Raw genomic sequence first — 18327 nt, forward strand, 5'->3', positions numbered from 1 at the left:
AGAGCTCATACATTTCATAAATACAAGAAAAACACTTTAAAGGTAGGGGAGGATTAAGAGGACCCAGGTGCAATTCCCAGCACCCACATGGCAGCTCACCGCTGTCTGTAACTCACTCCAAGATCTGACATCCTCACACAGATAAACATGCAGGCTAAACACCAATACACATAAAATTAAAATAAATAAATAATTTTTTTCTAAAAAGGAAGAGCCAAGTGTGGTGATGCACACCTTTAATCCCAGCACTCGGGGAGGCAGAGGCAGGTGGATCTCAGTGAGTTTGAGACCAGCCTGGTCTACAAAGTGAGTCCAGGACAACCAAGGCTATACAGAGAAATCCTACTTGAAAAACCAAAAAAGAAAACAGGAAAAAAAAAAAAAAAAAAAGTAAAGAATTTAATGAGGTTAAAGTGTCACAGTGATTGCATTAGATGTAATAGAAAATGTATAGTTCTCACCGTCTGGCTGGGCCTTATTTCTGAGTGACACAGTCTATACATTCCAAAAAGGTAAGAGATGAGAGAAAGGCAGGAGAACCAGGAGCCCAAGGTCATTGTTAGCTACACAGAAGCTAGAAATCCGCACTACAGAAGTCATAAAGAGGTTTAACAGAAGCAACTTTGAGTAGCCCGATTCAGTGATGCCCAGCACAGGGAGTGATATGGGCACAGCGACATGGAGCCACACATCCTGGAATGTGTCATACGGCAGCTGAGAGAGCCTGACTCAAAAGCATGATGTGGGGGGACCTCCACAGGCGCTCCACAGCAGTATTCACATATACACACCACGCATGTGCACGTGCACACGCAGAGTTCAGTACTTAGATTCAAAAGAGGATAATTCCCTTTTAAAAAATACTATATTTTATAAGCTTAACCTTAAGAACAAGACAATAGCATCTCTTCGTAGATTTTTTTTAGAAGATTTATTTTTTATAAGCTTTTGATTATTTTTTGCTTGTGTGTCTTTCTGTATATATATGCCAGGTTTGTGCAGGTACCCCAGGAGGCCAGAAGAGGGCACTGGAACCCTTGGAGCTGGAGTTACAGGTGGTTGTGAGCCATGTGCTACAAGTATTAGAAACAAACTCAGGTCCTCTGAAGAACAAGCATTCTTTACTACTGAGCTGTCTCTCTAGTCCTAAGATACATTTTTTAATGTTTAAATTTTATATGTATATGTGTTTAGCCTACATATATGTTGGTATACCACATGCATAGGTAACAGATGGTTGTAAGCTACCATGTGGATCCTTTGGAAGAGCAGTCAGTACTCTTAACTGCCAATTCATCTCTCCAGCCCTTAAGATACATATTTTTTAAATCAAAGGTTATCAAGACCAAGAGATATCATGGCAGATTATGACTATGCACCAAGTAGGGATATGGGAAAGAAAGTCAGGACACAGGGTAAGAGTGTGACAAAGCAAAAAGCCACTTGAAGTTTCATATTATTAGCTTATTTTCATCTTGCTGGAAAGATAGATAGTTCCATATTAAACTTAGCACTTTGGTTCCTTTGTTGCGCAGGCAAGATCTCACTGTGTAGCAGCCCAGACTGGCCTAGAACTCACCCTCAGTGTTCCAGCTTCAGCCTCCCAAGTATTGAGATGACAGGTCTGAGCCACTACATCTGGCTTTTTGTATGTCATTTGTAAGTAATTTTTTAGTTTTGTTTATGAAAACATGCCATTATTGTGTATCACAATAAAGATAAAATTGGTTAGAATTTTAGCAAAAGGGATGTAATGGTAGCTCCAGTGTTATTTGTTAGTCTCCAGAGTCACCGCCAGACCATTCCCTCCTTCCTCAGTGCCACTGTGTGTACTCTGGGTTGAGTTCCCCGTTTTAGACCTGTCTCAAGGACCCACTACAGCCAGGCCCATAGTGTGACAGTTAAGCTGGATCTGGCCTTGCTTGACCCAGCTGACAGAAGAGTAGGAGCCTTTCCAGCCTTGACCCAGAAGAAACACGTGAGTGGAAATCCAGAGGGAGGTTCTCTAAATTGAAGGGACATGGCTGGATAGGCTGCATCAGAAAGGGAAGTTCCCAGGGACAGAACAGGAAAATGGGCAAAATCCACTGTGGAACCAAGTAACTTGTTTCCTCGCACACTTAGTTATGGTGCGTATATTTCACTACTTCACTGGTGGACTTGAGGCCCCAAAGTGTAGGAATATAGGCGATTACGCTTCTGTTGTTCAGCAAGTCATCACTAAACATAGATGGCGATCAGCACATGTGGCCTTTGGACCACGGTTACCTTTTCTCCCTCTCCTGCAGAGTGTTTTGTTTTAGAGCATCTTTTCCAAGGCTAATCTTACTGCCAGCAGTGTGGAAGTAATTAGATTCCAGCATGAGGGGGAGGCTGTGAGAACAGTGAGTTGGGGGTTAGCCCAACATGTGGAGCCTCCATAGTTGTAATGTTTTGGGGGGAGTTTCTTTTCTTTTTCCTCTTTTTAATTGGAAATGTATGATTCTAAAATACTGAATTTTAAGAGGGGGAAAAAATCTTGACCTAGTAATGTTTCTCGTTTCTTCACCAAAGAGATGGTGTTTCTGAGAAGGCTGGAATTTCTCTGATCTATTATCTGTTACTGTGCTGGGGTGTGATCACATTTCACATTTCCAGGTTGCTAGGAGACAAGCAACCTGTCTTACAGCTACTGGCCTGGCAGGCCTCTTTACCTCCTGAATATCTGTGTTTCTTAGAACTGCCAGGCTTCCTTTCTGAAACCAAGTTGTGTAGAGTAAACATGCTTGCTTTGACAAGACTCCAGAATTTTAAAGCAGGTTAGAAATGTCAGACTAGGTTGAAATACAGACTGGTATCAACTGCTATGGTTAAGTCTGCATTTTTGAATGATCATCTTGTATCTCCTGCTTGGTACTGTCATCTCTTATACAGTACTGGTTAGTTGTAAGGAGGCACAAAGTATCTTTTTAGGGCTTCAGATAATGTTAGGACCATTAGTTGAAGAGACCCCTGCTCCTAGGAGCTCTTTGAATAATTTACTATTTGATGTCCTTAGAACATCTGCTTTTCTATAGCTATTTTACATATATGCTTTCATTCCTGGGGAGAAAATTACCTTAGGTTACAATGCAATTATTTTGGGAATGCCTTAAGGTTTTTGGGTTTTGTTTGTTTTGTTTTGTTTTGAGACAGGGTTTCTCTGTAGCCTTGGCTGTCCTGGATTCTTTGTAGACTCTCAAAGATCCGCCTGCTTCTCCCTCCCCAAGTGCTGGGATTACAAGCCTGTGCTATCACACCCATCAAGAGTGCCTTAAATTTACAATTAGATTGTTAGAGCTAAAAAATGTGCTCAAGCCTGAATCAAAACGTGTGCCTCTAATCCCACTATTTGAGGCAAGAGGATTGGGGTTCCAGGCCAGCCGAAGGGAGACAGGAAAACCCTGTCTCAAAAAACCAAGGCCTGGAGATGAAAATCTGGTAAAATGTTTGTACTAGGTTTTACTAGGAGTAGGGGTGGAGGTGGGGCAAAAAGTATCTAGATAGAAGATGCTGCTAGGAATATGGCCCAAGTTAAATTTCTGTAGTAATCTAGTTCTGGATAACACAGCAATTGATGCAGGCTCTGCTTCATGTCAGATCCCCAGTGTCTGTTCTGTCTCAGTTTACCATGGACTTCTTGGTAAAGTGTGTGCAGGAGCTGGTGTGTTTTACAAGCACCTCAGTTGACTTCCTATGTAGTAACACTGAAAACCAGACCAGTCCTTATTGCTTACATCAGTAAATTCCTTTTATAGCTTACCTCCAGTCTAGGCCAGCTCGTTTAAAAAGAATTTAATCTATTGAGACATCTCTTGTTTTATGACAATGACTTGGGGTGGGCCATCCATAGCAGCCCACTAGACAGACAGACAGACAGACAGACACACACACACACACACACACACACACACACACACACACACACTCAGTGTGAGCTGTTTAAATAACTAGAGGACCTGGAGACTCAGCTCTGCTGTAGAGCACCCAGAACAAGGTGGAGACAGGGAAAAGGCAGTGTGCTAACAGGTTAGAAGTTTATGTTTTCATCACTGTCTTGGTTACGTAAATGTTAAACCTCTGCACAGAAACTGAATAAAATGGTAAGGTTTGGTTTGCCTATTTTCTTTGTCCTACCAGATGCCAAATGTAGTCCCAACACTTGAGGAGTAGAGGTGGCAAGATCAGGAGGTCACTAGCTACTTGAAAAATTTGAGGCAAGCTTGGACTACACTGGGCCTTTCCTGGATTTTGTTTTGTTTTGATAAGCCTAATATTTTATATAGTCCAGTCTTGCCTTGTCTACAACTCTTGATGCTCCTGCCTCAGCTTCTCAAGTGCTGGACTACATGAATATACCGTGCCTACTTGGAATATCATTCTTATGTAACTTTTTTCTTTTTGTCTGATTATTTCTATAAAATAGAAATCCTGGGAATAGGTTACTTTTAAAAAGAGCTTTCACGTTTCAGGGTGTGGAGAACAAACACAGTACCAGGTAACCTTCCAGATAGGGTACTCTGGTTTCAGGTTTGCATCTTTCCAGTTGCTTTATGTGTGTGTTTATATCTGACATTTTATTCAGTTGCAGAATGAAGAGGAGTCTGGGGAGCCCGAGCAGACTGCCGGTGACGCTCCCCCCCCTTACAGCAGCGTCTCTGCAGAGAGTGCAGGTGGGTCTGAGGCCAGGCCTCACTGACACTTACTTGCCCCGTAGATTGTTAGTTGGTGTTTGTCTTCTCATGAGCTTTCCATAAGTTGTCTTTGGCTTGTGTTTTAATTTGTAGCCCAATTTGTGTTACAGATATCTGACTCTAAAAACCAGATTAACAGCCCCTCCTTTTTTTCCCCCCAGCTGGTAAAGAAGGGCTTTTATTAGTGGTGAGGAAATAGACACACACTGGCAGGCACACAGAGAAGATGACCCTCTGCAAAGCAGAAAGAAGTCAGACTCTGGAAGCCAAAGGCCCAAAACCCTGTTTACCATGCTGTCTTCTTAGAGAGCTCAGATTGCTTTCATCTGACTCATAAAGAAAGGAGAAACTAAGGAACAGGCTGGGTATGGTGTCAAATGCCTGCAGCCTCAGTGCTGGAGAGATGTTTAGCAAATTGGAGGTCAGCCTGGACTACATGAGACCTTGTTTCACAAAAAACCAAAGAAACACAAGGAAGAGTTGAACTGAGTGATCACCTGTATTTCATAATTTCTTCATTAGAGAAGCTTCTCCTGTGTGGGAAGGAAAAAAAAAACAAAGCTAGTAGGACTTGTTTTGTTTTGTTTTGAGACAGGGTTTCTCTGTGTAGCCTTGGTTGTCCTGGACTCGCTTTGTAGACCAGGCTGGCCTCAAACTCACAGAGATCTGCCTGCCTCTGTCTCCCGAGTGCTGGGACTAAAGGTGTGCGCCACCTTGCCCAGCCAGTAGGACTTTTGATAAGAGTTTCCAATAATCATTTCTGCTGTACTTCTTCAAAGTTCACCAATTTTCTTTCTAAACTAGATGTATGTATTTTATATGAGAATGCTTTACTTGCATGGAGACTGTATAATTGCTGGAACTGGAGCTACAGATCGTTGTGAACTACCACATGGGTGCTGGGAATCAAATCCAGGTCCTCTGCAAGAATAACAAGTACTCTTAGTCACTGAACCGTTGCTTCAACTCCAGTTCACCAGTTTTAATAGAACCACTTCCATATTCTCTAAAACAGGATTGTGGCAAGAGTGGCAAATAGAACCATGGATCACTGCTGAACCCCACCCTCTACTCATCATAGGGAAACAAAGACATTCATCCTTATAAAGCCTTGACAGCCTTAGCATCATTTTATTATGGCACTTGTACAATCTGTTGACAATTGGTATGAGATTGATTCCATTGGTAGGTGGTTCTGAAACTACCATTTTAATTGTGTAGAACATAGGTCAACATTTCACCTCTAGTTTGGCTTTAGTCTCTAAACTCTAATCTTGGTCTGCTTGCATTTCTATTCCCTTATAGTAGTTACGATTCCTTTATTTGTGAGCTCCTAAAATTTACCTTGCTAAATTCAGATGTTTGAAGAGCTGTAGATTATCTCAGAATCAGCCTATGACTAGGACACCAGGAGCTTTGGGATAGCTCAGTGGTAGATTTTTGCCTGCCACGTGTGAGGCCCTGGGTCTGTTCCCTGACCCTCGAGGCAAACAGTGCTCAAAGGAGTAGAACACCAATACTTGGAAAAGAAATCACTTTCATGTCTTTCATGCTGTATGGTCCTCTTGCTCCCAATGCTGGGATTGCAGGTGTGTGCTACTATACTCAACCCATGATCATAAATATTGCTCTTCCCTTAAATGTATCCATCTCACTAATAAGAGTTTGGATTCATTGTTTCATTCATAGTTAAAAGTCCTTTATGCTTTACTAGCCAGAATCATTCCTTCCTTACTAGTATTTAAATATCTATCCTCTGTACTTGTAAATTTAGAACAGGGGGTTGGGAGGGGGCTTAGTTTTGTGTTGTTTATTGAGGCGGGGTCTCATAGCCCATGCAAGCAACTCTTTGTAGCTGGGACTTGCCTTAACTCCTGGCCCTCCTGCCTCCAACTTTTAATCAGTTCAAATGTTTTTTCTCAAATACTTCTACTTTATTCATCTATATTCTAGATTCTTTTTAAGAATTTTTCTTTTTACATAGGGGTTATAACCAGAAATAATATCTAGTAGATGAATCCAATTAGATAGTAGAGTCATGTCTTTATCAAGATGGGGAGGGGAGAAACAAAGACAGAGACAGAGTGAGTTTGAAATAGGATCTCATGTGTATCTCTAACTGCAATGCTAGTGGGCAGAGAAAGCTGGAGCTCTTTGGCTAGCCAATCAAACCAGATTCAGTGAGAGACTTTGTTTCAAAAAATAGAGAGTAAGCTGGGCAAGGTGACACATACCTGCAATCCCAGTACTTAGGGAGGCAGAGCCACGTAGATCTCTGAGTTTGAGGCCAGCCTGGTCTACAAAGTGAGTTCAGGAAGCCAAGGCTACACAGAGAAACCCTGTCTCCAAAAACCCAAACCAACCAACCAACCAAAGAGTGATAGAGGAAGGTCAACCTCAGGCCTCTGTATGTGTACATACACATGAACTTGCACACTAGCGTGCGCTACACACCCAAACACCCTCTCATAAAGCCCACAGACAAACTAGGTGGGGGAGAGGTAGAAAGTGATAGAGGAACATAAGCAATGTTGACTTCTAGCCTTCTGATATGCATGTATACTTACACACATACATGTTCACCACAAACATATATGCATATACCACAGACACACAAAAAGTTGGCATCTGTGTAATGCCTTCCAACTTAGAAACATGATCAAACACACACCTTCAATTTATTGAGCTTTTGTTTGTTGTTGATATATTCAGGCACAGCTAATGGCTTATTAACTGTATATCCTTACTGGTTTTGTTTTATTTTTTTCAAATTTACATACACCTGTGTTTGTATGGTTCCAGCAGAGGCCAGGAAGGGTATGGGATCTCCTGGCACTGGAGTTACAAGAGGTGGTGAGCTTCTCAGTGGGGTTCTGGGAACTAAAGTGGGCACTCTGGAGTGGCAGCAAGCACTGGTAACTGCTGAGCTTTCTCTCCAGCCCATTGTTCTCTAACCCTGAGGGAGAACGCTTTTAATAATTTACCAGTGACTGTAATGTTTTCTTTGGGTGTCTGCTTGCAGTAATGGAGACTGAAATTAGGGCCTTATACATATGAAGTAAATGTTCTGCGGCTGAGGTATTACAGCCCAGATCATACTAGGGGGTTCGTCTGTCCACCTGCTTTCTTTCTTTGTTTCTTTGTTTGTTTCTTTCTTTCTCTTTCATTCTTTCTTTCCCAAGACAAGGTTTCTCTATGTAGCCTTGCCTGTCCTGGACTCACTTTGTAGACCAGGCTGGCATTGAACTCACAGATCCATCTGCCTCTGCGTCCCGAGTGCTGGCGTTAGAGTTGTTCACTGCCATGCCTGGCTCCTGTGAAGGCTTTTCAATCCTTTGACAGGAAATTTTGCTGAGTTGCCTAGGCTGGGCTGGAGCTTGTGACCCTATAACATTCATCTCGGACATCTGCCACCATGCTGGCTCATGAAAAGTGTTAGCCTAAGTGTTTTCCATAGCTAAGTTACTAGAGAGGTGGCTCCGTGGTATAGTTGATGCCTGTAATGAGTGTGCAAGGCCCTGGGTTTGATCCCCATTATCACAGAAATAAATACCTTTTAAATTCATAGTGGTCCAAAACAATTGGAAATAAGGATATAAAATAAGTTTTTAATTTAGTTAGTTTGTTTGTTTGTTGTACTTACTGTACCGCCTTGGCTGGGTCGAAACTTGCTCTGTAGAACAAGCTGTCCTTAAACTCCCAGAGATCTACCTGCCTATGCCTTGTGAGTGCTAGAACGAATCTGTTTTTTAAAAATCATCCTGAGTGTTAAATTCACTTATGTCTTTTGCTTCAGTTAGATTTTGTTACTTTCTTTTTTTCTGCAGCATATTTTGACTACAAAGATGAATCTGGATTTCCAAAGCCCCCGTCTTATAATGTGGCTACAACACTGCCCAGTTATGACGAGGCTGAGAGAACCAAGGCCGAAGCCACGATCCCTTTGGTTCCTGGAAGAGTAAGCACTTATCTTTTTCTATGTTGCTTTTGGGTTGCTTAGTCAGAAATAAGTTCTTTATCCATTGTTGAGTTACTAGAATTGTCTTGGGTACAGCTAATTTTAAACACATATATTTTCTTTTGGAATAATAAGCCTCTTTTCCTGAAAATAATGACCTGCTCATTTTGCTGTATTTCTAAGGATATTGCCACTGCCACCTCCCTTTTAAGCCTCCTGAGTAGAAGGAGAGTACTTAGGAAATATACTTGCTCTGTCTTGATTTGCACATACACTTAATATTTGGTATTAGCTCATAGCTGTTAGGGATGCCTATGAGAAGAAATACAAATGGCATCATGAATTAACCACATGAGACCTAGCATCATCTAGATAAACTGTGTGCCTCCAACATTCCAGAGTATGCCATTTGTAAATGCAGATCCCTTCCAGCCTGCTGGAGATGCGCATTGGATGTGATACAACCTAGCAGAGATTTAAGATTGATGCAGATAGGAGTAGGAGTGGAGCTCAGTAGAGTGTTTGCCTAGCATACACCAAACATGGCTGCACATACCTGTAATCCCACCACTTAGGAAGTGAAAGCAGGAGGATTCAGGAAGAAGTTCAAGGTCATCCTCAGCTGCATAGCCAGCCTGGGATATATGGGATACCGGAAGGAAGGAATCAAAAATAAAAAGACACTCAACAAGTGGCAGCAGTAGGCATCACCGTCTATTGTGCCTGCTCTTGTGCAGCCTTGGATTTCTAACTCTGCTTAAAAGTAGACAAGTAAAGACCCCAAAAGCATCTTTTTTATTGGGTCTAACATTGCAGCCCTGAGGAGGCAGCAAGGAGAGCTTGTGCCCTAGCCAACTTAGCAAGCATACCCAACAGCCTACTTACATGGCCAGTGAAGAAGTCTTTACACCAGTTACAGCACATCTTACCTGCAAGGAAAGGTTTCGGATTACTCCAGTCATGGGGTCTTACCTTTTGTGCCAGCCACATCAATGCCTCTATTAGGTCACCAAAAGAAGTGCTCCCTCTCTGGTCTACCCAATTTTTTTCCCCCTTTCAGACAGAGGTTCTCTGTGTAATAGCCCTGGTTGTCCTGGACTTGCTTTGTAATCCTGGCTGACATCGAATTCACAGAGATCCACCTGCCTGCTTCCGCCTCCCCAGTGCTAGGATTAAAGGCATGTGCCATCACACCCTACTTGATCTAGCACTTTTAATAGAGTTTAACTTCTGCCCAGTGTTCAAGTGAGAGGTGAGTCTCCTTCAGCCTTTTCTTTCTTTCTTTCTTTTTAAGTTTTTCCTTCATCCTTTTCATGTAAGTGTGTCACTGTACTCTGCAGACCTGTTGGAATCTGTGTTGGATAGACCATGTAGAAATTATCTCCTATTAATAAAAGAACACTTAAAATTCTTCAGACAGGTGTGTGTGCTTAGGAACTACTTAAAGGTAGATCTATAGAGCTACTTTTAATACAGGGTGCAATATAGTTTGCAGTGGGTAAGTAAGGAGATTTGTTTGCATCGGTACATGAAGTTTAACATCCAGCTTAGGTAAAAGCTAGATCTATACTGCACAGGAACTGTGGACATTAAGAACTGTGTCTTTTTACTAAATGATCATAGGGAGAAGATTGACCTAGAATTTTGATAGAGGGAAAAGCCCAGAACACGTATCTGTTCCGCCATGGGCAGAGCAGTGCTGTGGACATAATTAGTTTTATGTGAGCAAGGAGTTTGTGAAGGGAGTTTGGAGATGTGACCAGAACTGTTGTTTGTCTCATCCTCGGAACAGTAAACTGAGACATTTGCAGCTGGTGTGTAGCTCAGGGAGATTCTTCAAAGTTTTGAACAAGAGCATGAAAGGACTAGTGGTATTTGGAAAGCGTGAACCTAGTAACAATGTATGGAAGGAGCCACGGAACATAGGGAGGACACAAAGAAAAACTCAGGATAAAGACAGTGCTCTCAGAAGCTACTTCAAGTTATCTTTGGAGTATATCTTTGAGTAGTTCTGCAAAATGAATACTAAAACAGAGCTAATTTAAATTTGGCATCACATTATTCTTTTAATATTAAGTCAGAATACTAGAGATTTGCTAATTTTTTAAAAGTATAAAACAACTGATGTGTCATAAAGTAATCCAACAGTGGAGGAAGTTTGTTAAATCACAAAAGAAAGTGACTACCTGCCAGTGCCCATCTATATAGGTCCCAGTCTCCAGAGGGAGCATCTGTAGCATTTGGAGTGGATCTTCCCATATCTTTCTGCTGTAAAAACAGTTTTATTTGTCCTGAAGACATTTGCTTTCATTTGAAGAGCCCTCGTTGAACTATGGATAAAGTGTGGGCAGTTTTACTTTGAGGTTATATCCAAGTTACTTTCAAATCTCTCAATACATAGTCTACATCATTTGAAAAGGTAGACCACATATCTTGGTGTTGGCCAGGATCATGTTCCTTCTAGACTGTAGTAATAATTGTCTTTTCAGATTAGGATGGACAGATTGTGTCTTCCAGTAAGGAATGAGCTGTCAGATCTATATCCCAATGCAAACAAGTGCTTATGTTGCTGAGCAGTGGACAGAGTGCTGAGCAGTGTGCTCTTCATGGATGAGCAGTCTGTCCTTGCTCCTTGGGTCAGCCTCAGGAAGCACTTAAGTTGTCAAAGTTGCCTCTTCAGTCGGCTCCGGATTCCTGATAGTATAGGCCTCCAACAGACCTGGGTAGCCGGCACTCCAGAGTTTAAGTCACATGTGTAGGTAATTTTTTCTTGTTTGAGGTAGGGTCTCATTATTCATCCCTTGGTGGTCTGGAACTTGCCGTGTAGACCAGGCTGTCTTGAAAGTCACAGAGGTCTAACTTCCTCTTCCTCCTGAGTGCTGGGGTTAAATATGTGCCACTATGCCTAGCTGAGAGAATTTGGCATAGAACTAGAAATATAGCTTAATGGTAGAGTTCCTGCTTGGCATTTGTGAGGTAAGAACCTAAATTCAGTCCACAGCACAAATAATAACTAATAAGAAGACTAGTAACTTGGGCTATAAATAAGTAATTAGTTTAGAAAGCTCTGGGGATGATTCATTTCTGCTCAAAGATGTTCAACTTTTAATGCTTATAGTTCTAAATTGAGCCAGTAATAAATGTACTCCTGGATACTTGTATTTGCTCCTTGTGTTTTTCCTGATGTCATTCCTTTGTCTAGAAATAATTCATTATGACCTTGCCTTATTCTTTCTCTTTCATTTAGGATGAAGATTTTGTGGGTCGGGATGATTTTGATGACGCTGACCAGCTGAGGATAGGAAACGATGGGATTTTTATGTTAACTTTTTTCAGTAAGTATATACCAAGCAGTCACTTTCTGCAAACCCGAGGGCTCTGAATTCATCAGTGGGAAGTATGACTAGAACAGTTACTGGTGCTGCCTTTTTACATGAGCCAAGTCTAACCTTCCAGGCTCACAGGGCCCGTTGCTGTCACTCCTCTGACTATTCAGATGGCAGAGTAGGAATGCAACAACTTTGTTCTGTAAATGCTTATTTTTCTGTTAGATCAAAGTTAATCTGAATTCTCCCTTTTTATGTTGTTTTAAGTATTTGTCTTTGTGCACCTCACTTACCAGTGAGCACCTATTTTATTTACTCCATTAAAAGCACAGAAAACACCGTGCAAGAGAAGTGATGCTGTGAGCTGTCAGAAGACAGAGAGCAGGAGGATGAGTAACTTGAATCACATTTATCTGGAGGCTCCAGTTTAATATCCAAGATGCTTAGTTTACTTGTTAAGCCTTTATGTCAGCAAAGATAGGAGCAGGTTGTTGGGCACAAAGAGCAGCTTACATGGAGGATAAAGCATATTAGTCTTTCCTTCTTGCTTTTGGGGCGGGGGGGTGGTTGGGTTTTTGAGACAGGGTTTCTTTGTGTAGCCTTTGCTGTCCTGGACTTGCTTTGTAGACCAGGTTGGCCAAGAACTCACAGTGATCCGCCTGCCAGTGCCCCCTGAGTGCTGGGGTTAAAGGCGTGCGCCACCGCGCCCAGCTTCTTTCTTGCTTTTGAAGATGAAAGAAAGGGTGCTTGTGGAGAGGCTGACACAGGTGGCCAAGGAGAAAAGCCACGTGAGCAGAGACTGCTGCAGAGAACACTCCTGTCACTGGCTAACGCTCTTTTCCCTCCACCCTCACAGTGGCGTTCCTCTTCAACTGGATTGGGTTTTTCTTGTCTTTTTGTCTGACCACCTCGGCTGCGGGAAGGTATGGGGCCATCTCAGGATTTGGTCTTTCTCTAATTAAGTGGATCCTTATTGTCAGGGTAAGTTGCACAGCAGAGAACATAGATTCTGAAGAGAAGCAGTAACTAGAATGACTTTGAATATTTTTGTTTTCATTGTTTATTATCTCAATATTTAAAGTGATGATTTGGTTTGTCTTTGTTTCCATGATAAAATGAGCTAAAATCAGTTACACACAGTTCCTGTCTCCATGTTTCATGTTCAGGTCTAGCAGGTGATGTGTCTTACAGGTTGTTCTGATGCTTAAATATGCTAATGGATGTGTACAGTCCGTGGCGTTTGTATGATACAAAGGGTATCTTTTGCTGTTTCAGAAAAGACAGGCATTCATGTTAATTCTCTTGAAATTTTAATCTCATGAGTTTGTCTATCCTTCCCTAATTTTTCCTTCTAGGACTGGTTATGCAAAAGTATCTACTGCTCCATTAGGAAATTTCTTTTTATAAAACTATAGCAATGCATGTCTTCAGTGATATGAGAACACCCAGGTGAAACTGCATAAAATAATTTAAATTCTAGAACATCTAGACTCTTCAAAACAAAACAACAACAACAAAACTAGCTTTAATTTGTTCAAAGCCACACAACTATAAAAAAATGGTTTTAAAGAGTGAGCCAAGCGGGGCACAGTGGCACACAACTGTGATCCCAGCACTCAGGAAGCAGATGCAGGCAGATCTCTGGGAATTTGAAGCATCCTGGTCTACAAAGTGAGTCCAGGACAGCCAAGGCTACACAGAGAAACCCTGTTTCAGTAAACAACAACAACAACAACAAAAAAGAGGGAGCCAAGGTCCAAAAGAAGCTTGGCCTGGGGCTCTGGAAATTCTTCAGTAAGCCCAGGATGAGCTTAGGCTAGGTCTCTTGGAACCCAGGGCTCTCTGATCATCCCCAGTGTTTTCCAAACACTCCTTAATGATGTGGCTGATGATCTTGATGGAGCTGCCGTGCATGTTCAGGATCTGACACTTTAAAAGCTTAGATGTTGCCTGGCAGCGGTGGCACACACCTTTAATCCCAGCACTCAGGAGGAAGAGGCAGGTGAGTCTCTATGAGTTCGAGGCCAGACTGGTCCACATAATTAGTTCCAGGATAGCCAGGGCTACAAAGAGAAAACCCTGTCTTGAAAATCAAAAATAAAAAGCAAATATGTTGAACCAGTTTTACCAGTGGGTTTAATATCAGTACTTTTGGTTTTTTGAGACAGAGTTTCTCTGTGTAGCCTTGGCTGTGTTGAACTTGCTTTGTAGACCCGGCTGGCATCGAACTCATAGAGATCTACCTGTCTTTGCCTTCTGAGTGTTGGGATTACAGTTTTTTGGGTTGTTTTTTTTTTTAAGATTTATTAGCCATGCATGGTGGTGCACACCTTTACTCCCAGCACTTGGGAGGCAGAGGCAGGCGGATCTCTGAGTTTGAGGCCAGCCTGGTCTACAGACAAGTCCAGGACGCCAAGGCAGTTACACAGAGAAACCCTGTCTCAAAAAAAAAAAAAAAGAAAAAAGAAAAAAGAAATAAAATAAAAAAACAAAAGATCTATGAGTGCTGTATCTGCTGTATACCTGCATGCCAGATAGGGTATCAGATCACATTATAGATGGTTGTGAGCCACCATGTGGTTGCTAGGAGTTAAACTCAGTATCTCTGGGAGACCAGGAGGTACTCTTAACCACTGAGCCACCTCTCCCACCCATCAATACTTTTTATATTTATTAAATTTTTTACATATATATTTCTATTATTACACACCATCAATACTTTTTTAAAGTATACTTTGCTGCCGCAAATGGGGGGCCCACACCTTTAATCCCAGCAGAAATGGGTAGATCCCTGCGAGCTCAAAGCCAGCTTAGTTACATAGTGAGTTCCAGATCTGCAGGAGCTATTCAGATATTCAGAAAGATCCTGTCTACAAACAGAAAGCAAACAAAATAATTATCCTTTGTCTTTAGATGGCTTTGTTGCTATTGTTATCCTGGCAGACAAAACCAGATTATTATGAATTGGTGTGCTGTGGCTAGGGAGATGGTTCAGTGCACATAGCGCTTGCTCTCAAACATGAGAACTCCAGTTTGAGTCACCCACATAAAGAAGTAGGCATAACTACATGTCTGTAACCCCCACAGCATTGGAGGAGAGTGGAGATAGGCAGATCCCAGAGTTCACGACCAGCCAGGCTAGTCAAAAAGGCAAGCCTCTGATTTAGTGAGACCTTGTTGTGAGGAGATTAGGTGAAGAGTGGTAGAGGAAGATACCTGATATCCTGCTCTGGCTTCTGTGTGTGTCAAAGCATCAGGCATGCATATCACATGTAAACAATACACCTATATATAATAGGATGTTAATTGGCTATTTCAGTTTTTCAAAGCAATTCTAAAGAACTCATTGGCTCTTTTTAAGAATACAAAATTCTTTGAATATTAGATAACTGTGGGTTTTTTTCCTAAACATCGGGAAAAAACGAACAGTCAAAACTCACGGACTTTTAAGACCCAAGTCCAAGAGAAGGCGTCATTTCTTTTTAAAATTTGAAATGTTACTTTAGTAAGAAATAAAATGTGCTAGGCGTGGTGCCGCATGCCTTTAATCCCAGCACTTGGGAGGCAGAGGCAGATCACGTGAGTTCAAGGACAGCCTAGTCTTCAAAGCAAGTCTAGGACAGCCAAGATTACACAGAGAGACCCTGTTGGGGTGGGGAAGAGGTGGGGAGAAAGGAAAAAGAAAGAAAGAAAATATTGGGAGCTAGGGAAATGAGTGGTGTGAAAGTCCTTGCCACAAAATCATGATGTCCTGATTTTGTTTTTTTTGTTGTTGTTGTTGTTGTTTTGTTTTTTTAAGTTTTTTCAAAACAGAGTTTCTCTACATAGCCCTGTCTGTCTCTGCCTCCCAAATGCTGGGGTTACAGGTGTGTGCCACCATGCCTGCTATGATTTTAGCTTCTTAAAAGCTGTATAAAAGCCAGATGCAGTAGTATGTGCTTTGTAATACCAATGCTCCTGTGGGGAAATGAGAGGCAAAGAGAAGCAGCTCTGGAAGGGAAGCAGGCCAGCTGGCATCCGTGTGTCGCATGCAGAGACCCTGTTTTTAACAAGGTAGAAGCCTAGGACCAACACAAACGCGCGCGCGCAAAAGAAAGGAGAGAAAAGAAAATAAGCATGCGTTGGCACCTTCTGTATTTCTGTTTTTCAGCTTCACTTACCTCTGGTTAAAGTTGTTTAAGGGTTTTTTTGTTTCATTGTTTTGATTTGAGACTGCGTCTTACTATTAGGCCGTGGCTGTACTGAGACTTTCTGTATAGACTAGGCTTGCTTTGAACTCAAAGAGATCCACCTTCCTCTACCTCCCTAGTGCGAGGATCAAAGGCATGAACTGCCATTCCTCGCCCCAGTTGGTGAGTTTTAAATGACATACCTTATGGAGCAGTAATAATTTCTCAGATCATCCTGTTCAAAACTTGCCTTGCTCAGGTTATCAGATCATCTTGGTATCATGGTACTTGTGGTTCATAATCCCAAATCGCGAAAGTGGGAATGCTGGCAGTTTGGATTTGCCAAGAGAGAAGCCACACACTTCTCCAGCAGCAAGATTATTTTTAAAGAACGATGTATGTCTGCCGGGTGCAGTGGCACACACCTGTAATCCCAGCACTTGGGGAGACAGAGGCAGGTGGATCTCTGTGAGTTGGAGACCAGCCTGGTTTACGTAGTAGTCCAGGACAGTCAAGGCTACACAGAGAAACCCTGTCTTGGGAGAAAGAAAAAGAAAAAAAAAAGTTTGTATATTATTAGTTATTTTAGTGGTATTTATCATACTCAATTCATAAATCAAGCTATCAAAGGTCCATATGTACAGAAAGACTATATATACATATGCATAGAGTTTAGAACTGTCTGTCATTTCAAGGATTCATGAGGATCTTGGAAGCTGTCTTCCGTGGACAAAGGAAATTCAACATTTTAAATCTCAGGCTTTGGATACGAGGGCCTCCAAAGACAAGTGAAATTAGTTACAGATCTATTAAACACTAAATTTTTAACAAAATGGCCAAAAAAAGTAGACTATTACATAGAAAGAGTGAACTTACATTATTAGGTATCTTTGGAATATAACGAAAACCAAGCTCAGAATGACTTAGCAGGTCAGAAACACCTAAGAAAGTTTTATTCCCTACCAAAGCACATCCTTCCATAGAGGTTCATAGATGAGCACTGCAGCATCCACAGGGAGAGCTGAGATCTCCGCCTGTTGTACAGTTCTTGCTTTCTTCAGGTTTAAAAGCTGGTGGTTTAGATACCACATGGAAACGCAGCAGTACTTGACAGAGGACTGTGAATTGCACATGCATTTAATATATTCATCCTGAAGAATGGCACAGCCTAGTGTCTCTGATCTGGAGGCTGACTGAGAGCTGTGGCTGGCTACCACCACTTAGCATCCTGAGAGACTGTTTCACCCTATCCATCACAAGGTTGGGCAAAGACTCAAAGGCAAAAGATGGTTTTTACTGAATGCTCACATTCTATCATGAAGTTAATGGCTTTTTCTTTCTTCTCTCTCTCTCTCTCTCTCTCTCTCTCTGCTGTGTTTTGAGACAGGGTTTCTCTGTATAATAGCCTTGGCTTTTCTGAAACTCACTTTATAGAACAGGCTGACCTTGAGAGATCCACCTTCCTCTGACTACTGATGCAGGCATTAAAGGTGTGTACCACCACACCTGACTAAGTTAATCATTTTTGTTGGTGGCCATCTGTATTCTTTTTCTCTTTTAAGAAGCCTTTGGTTCTTACCTCCAAAAGAATGCACTGTGCCAGTTCTGGCAGAAGTACAGGCTTACTATGAAGTACATGATACACAGTACAGAAATCAAGGCTAGGAACAGACTGGGCCTCACTGGCATGGAGACAGTACTGGTACTGGATGCACACAATAGAACTAGAAACCTGTTTAGATGGGAAATAGTTTGTGGAGAATTGTCAGGTAACAGGCATGGACTACCATCCCAGGGATTTTTCTAACAAAACTAAGACCCGAGTATGGTGGCACAAGCATGGTACCCCAGCACTTGGGAGGATGAAGCAGAACGAGCAAGACTAAATCCACCTGAACTACATACCAACCCCATCCCTCCATGCCCCCACTCCCCACCCTCCAACCCTATCCCTCCATGCCCCCACTCCCCACCCTCCTACCACATCCCTCCATGCCCCCATTCCCCACCCTCCAACCCCGTCCCTCCATGCCCCCCAGTCTTAAACCTCCATGCCCCCCACTCCCCACCCTCCTTCCCTGGTCTAAACACAAACAAAACCTATTCTTTTGTGTTCTTGAAAAATAAGGAGTCCATAATAGAGTAGAGAACTTCAGAGGCTT

The 18327-nt window shown here is 42.1% G+C and overlaps 1 protein-coding gene across 1 annotated transcript in view; it reads left to right on the forward strand.

Annotated features, from left to right (window-relative positions):
- Positions 1 to 18327, forward strand: part of Ndfip1 (Nedd4 family interacting protein 1) — a 48504-nt gene that overhangs the window by 17976 nt on the left and 12201 nt on the right. The window contains exons 2-5 of the mRNA XM_051163921.1: positions 4604 to 4691; positions 8540 to 8670; positions 11918 to 12005; positions 12853 to 12977. Of these exons, the coding sequence (XP_051019878.1) occupies positions 4604 to 4691; positions 8540 to 8670; positions 11918 to 12005; positions 12853 to 12977 (432 nt within the window). The remainder of the gene's footprint in view (positions 1 to 4603; positions 4692 to 8539; positions 8671 to 11917; positions 12006 to 12852; positions 12978 to 18327) is intronic.

The sequence above is a fragment of the Acomys russatus genome, chromosome 20 (assembly GCF_903995435.1).
Source record: "Acomys russatus chromosome 20, mAcoRus1.1, whole genome shotgun sequence".
In the NCBI taxonomy this organism is placed as follows: domain Eukaryota; kingdom Metazoa; phylum Chordata; class Mammalia; order Rodentia; family Muridae; genus Acomys; species Acomys russatus.